At 50.9% G+C, this 3,118-nt stretch overlaps 1 protein-coding gene across 1 annotated transcript in view; it reads right to left on the bottom strand.

Moving 5' to 3' along the window:
• The window catches only part of EMH_0062460 (uncharacterized protein), a gene marked incomplete at both ends in the record, with an annotated part of 2,384 nt that extends 511 nt beyond the window's left edge, over positions 1-1,873 (bottom strand). The window contains 3 exons of the mRNA XM_013501553.1: positions 171-252; positions 668-757; positions 1,292-1,873. Coding sequence (XP_013357007.1) covers positions 171-252; positions 668-757; positions 1,292-1,873 — 754 coding nt within the window. The remainder of the gene's footprint in view (positions 1-170; positions 253-667; positions 758-1,291) is intronic.
• Positions 1,874-3,118: the final 1,245 nt, after the last annotated feature.

Genomic DNA, 3,118 nt, shown 5'->3' with positions numbered 1-3,118 from the left:
AAAAAAAAAAAAAAAAAAAAAAAAAAAAAAAAAAAAGTATAAAGACTATAAAGTGAAATAAAGAAACAGAAAACAAACAGAAAACAACAAAAAAACAAACAAAAAACAAAAAAACAAAATAAATAAAATAAATAAAATAAAAAAATAAAAATAAAAAGGTATAGACGAACCTGTAGATGACTGCGGGCACTGAGAGGAGATGTGGCCGGAGGCGTTGCAGATGAAGCACAGCGCGAACGGCAGAGATCCGTCCTAGAGAAAAAAACAAATAAATAAATAAATAAATAAATTAAATAAATAAATAAATAAATAAATAAAAATAATTAAATATAATACATACAGCAACACGTGCAGGCAAAATACAGGGGCCCCTATGGGGCGGGTGCAGCAGCTGGCGAAGCAGCAGCAGCTGAAGCAGCAGCAGCAAAGCAGCAGCAGCAAAAGCAGCAGCAGCGGCAGGAACAGAAGCAGCAGCAGGAGTATCATCAGCAGCAGCAACAGCAGCAGCAGCAGCAGCCTTGTGCTGCAGCTGAGGCTAGCGAGTGTACAGACAGTGCAGGGGGCCTGGGGTGTATAGGCACCTCCTTTCTTGGTCGTTTACAGTTTTTTAATGTGTGATCCTTCCCCCCACAATTAAAACAAATCCCTGATGTTGCTGCTGCTGCACCATTCGCTGCTGTTGCTGCTGCACCGTCTGCTGCTGCTGCTGCTGCTGCTGCTTCGCGACACTCGTGCAGCAAATGGCCCCTCTTCCGGCCTGTACGCAGAAAAGAAAAAAAAAAAAAAGAAAAAAAAATCAAGCCGGTGTTGCTGCTGCTGCAGCTGCTGCAGCTGCTGCTGCTGCAGCTGCTGCTGCTATTGCTGTTACTGCTGCTGTCGCTGCTGTTGCTGCTGCTGTCGCTGCTGCTGTTGCAACTGCTGTTGTTCCTGGCGCTTTATCTACTTATGCTGCTGTTGCTGCTACTGTTGCTGCTGCTGCTGCTGCTGCTGCTGCAGATCCACCAGCAACAACAGAAGCAGCAGCAGCAGCAACCGCAGTGGCTATTGAATGCAGTGGAGTGTACGTACACTTGAGGCAGATTTTTTTATGTTTTTTTTTGGTTTTACTTTCATCATGTTTATTTATTTTATCTCTTTTGTTGTATTTCTTTTTCTGTTCTCCTCCTCCCCCCCCTCCTCCTCCTCCTCCTCCTTGTTGTTTTTGTTTATATAATATTTTTTCTTCTTTTTTCTGTTGTTTGTTTTTTTCTTTTTTTTTATTTTTTGGGGATTTCTTCAGCTGCCCCCCCACCGTCCTCTCTCCCCTCTCTGCCTTCGCCAGCACAGACAGCCGCATACGCAGCCTCTTTATCCTGGATGCTGAGAGGCTCTCGCGCTGCTGCTGCAGCAGCTGCAGCAGCTGCTGCTTCTTTGCTGCTATCTCCTCAGGGCCCCAACACCCCTCCAGCTGCCGCTGACGATGGCGTGCACGGGGGCCCCTCTGCTGCCTCTCATCGCTGCTGGGGGCCCCCGGGGCCCCCTCGGCTTCTCTATCAGACTCGTGAGCTGTAGATACACCTCCTTCATCCTCTGCTGCTGCTGCTGCTGCTGCTGCTGATGCTGCTGTGTCTTGCTTCAACTTCCTCTTCTTCTTTACAGAGCCAGAAGCAGCAGCAGCACCACCATCAGCATCTGCATCAGCAGCAGCAGCAGCAGCAGGTTCAGCTGCCTCAGCTGCTGCAGCCTCTGCGGGCCTCTTATGCCGTTTCTGCTTCTTCTTAGCGCCACTCAACGAACCAGCTAACTCTCCCTCATCATCACCTGCTGCTGCTGCTGCTGCTTCTGCAGCAGCAGCAGCAGCAGCAGCAGCAGCTTTGCTGTCCTTCCGTCCCATTTCAGAGGCAGCTGCTGCACTGAGCGGGGGCCCCAGTACCCCAAGTGGGCCCCTCTGCTGCCCCTAGAAAATAAAAGCTAAATCAACTAAAAAAGAAAACAAATAAATACTAAACTTTGCGGTTGCTGCTGCAGTTGCTGCTGCAGTTGCTGCTGCTGCTGGTGTGGGGCCAAATAAGGCTCCGCAGCGGCGAAGCCGACAAATAAAAGGCGTCAACGCCTTTTTAAAATAAAAAATAATTATTAAACAATTAATTAAAACAAATAAGAAAACAAAAAACAGAATAAATTAAACTCAAGCGATAGATCATCCACCACAGGGGGCCCCCAAAACCCAAACAAAAGGAGGGTACAGGGGGCCCCCAAGGTTTTCTTATGAAACAGAAGCTGCAGCTACTAAACACATTTCCCTTATAATTAAATTAATAAATATAATTAATTAAATAAAAAAATACAGAAATGTATTACCCCAAACAACCCAGTCCGTTGCCGGGGCCCCCAGTAACTCATGGGGGCCCCCAGGAGCCCAGGGGGGCCCCCAGCACGGCAGGGGGCCCCCAGCACCTCAGGGGGCCCCCCAGTACCTGAAGGGGCCCCTTATAGCTGAGCATTTCTGAGGTACTGGGGGCCCCTTGAAGGCCGCATCTCCTCAACGGGGGGCCCCCTGGGGCCCCCCCAGTATGTAGCTAAGGGGAGGAGAGGGCCCTGGGTTGGGGGCCCCCCGGAGCAGACAAACCCTCCCCTTGAGTTAATAACAAGTCAAAGGAAAGCGAAACACACATACACACCCAAACTGAACACAACAACAACTAAAGAAACACCATAGGGGGGCCCCTGCGGGGGCCCCTAGGGGGGCCCCCAAGCGCGCTAACAAGAGGCCCCCAGAGGGAGCCCTGAGGGGCCCCCGATTGGGCCCCTGAGAGGGCCCCTGAGGGGCCCCCGATTGGGCCCCTGAGAGGGCCCCTGAGGGGGCCCCTAAGGAGGCCCCTGAGGGGGCCCCTAAGGGGGCCCCTGAGGGGGCCCCTAAGGGGGCCCTTGAGGGGGCCCCTGAGGGGGCCCCTGGGGGGGCCCCTCGGGTGCTTCTTCTGTGTTATGGTGGGGCGGTAGGAGCTGCAGGGCGACGTCGGTGTCTTGTATAGAGGCCTTTGATACGGGTTGGTTGTCTTCTGAGGGTAGCAGCAGAAAAAATAAAAAAAGAAAAAAGGAGAAAAGAAAGAAGAAATGATGAGACAGAAAGGAGAAAGTT

The sequence above is a fragment of the Eimeria mitis genome, genomic scaffold (assembly GCF_000499745.2).
Source record: "Eimeria mitis Houghton genomic scaffold, Emh_scaff71, whole genome shotgun sequence".
In the NCBI taxonomy this organism is placed as follows: domain Eukaryota; phylum Apicomplexa; class Conoidasida; order Eucoccidiorida; family Eimeriidae; genus Eimeria; species Eimeria mitis.
The sequence above is the reverse complement of the archived record's forward strand: the minus strand, read 5'-3'. Positions and strand labels throughout refer to the sequence as shown.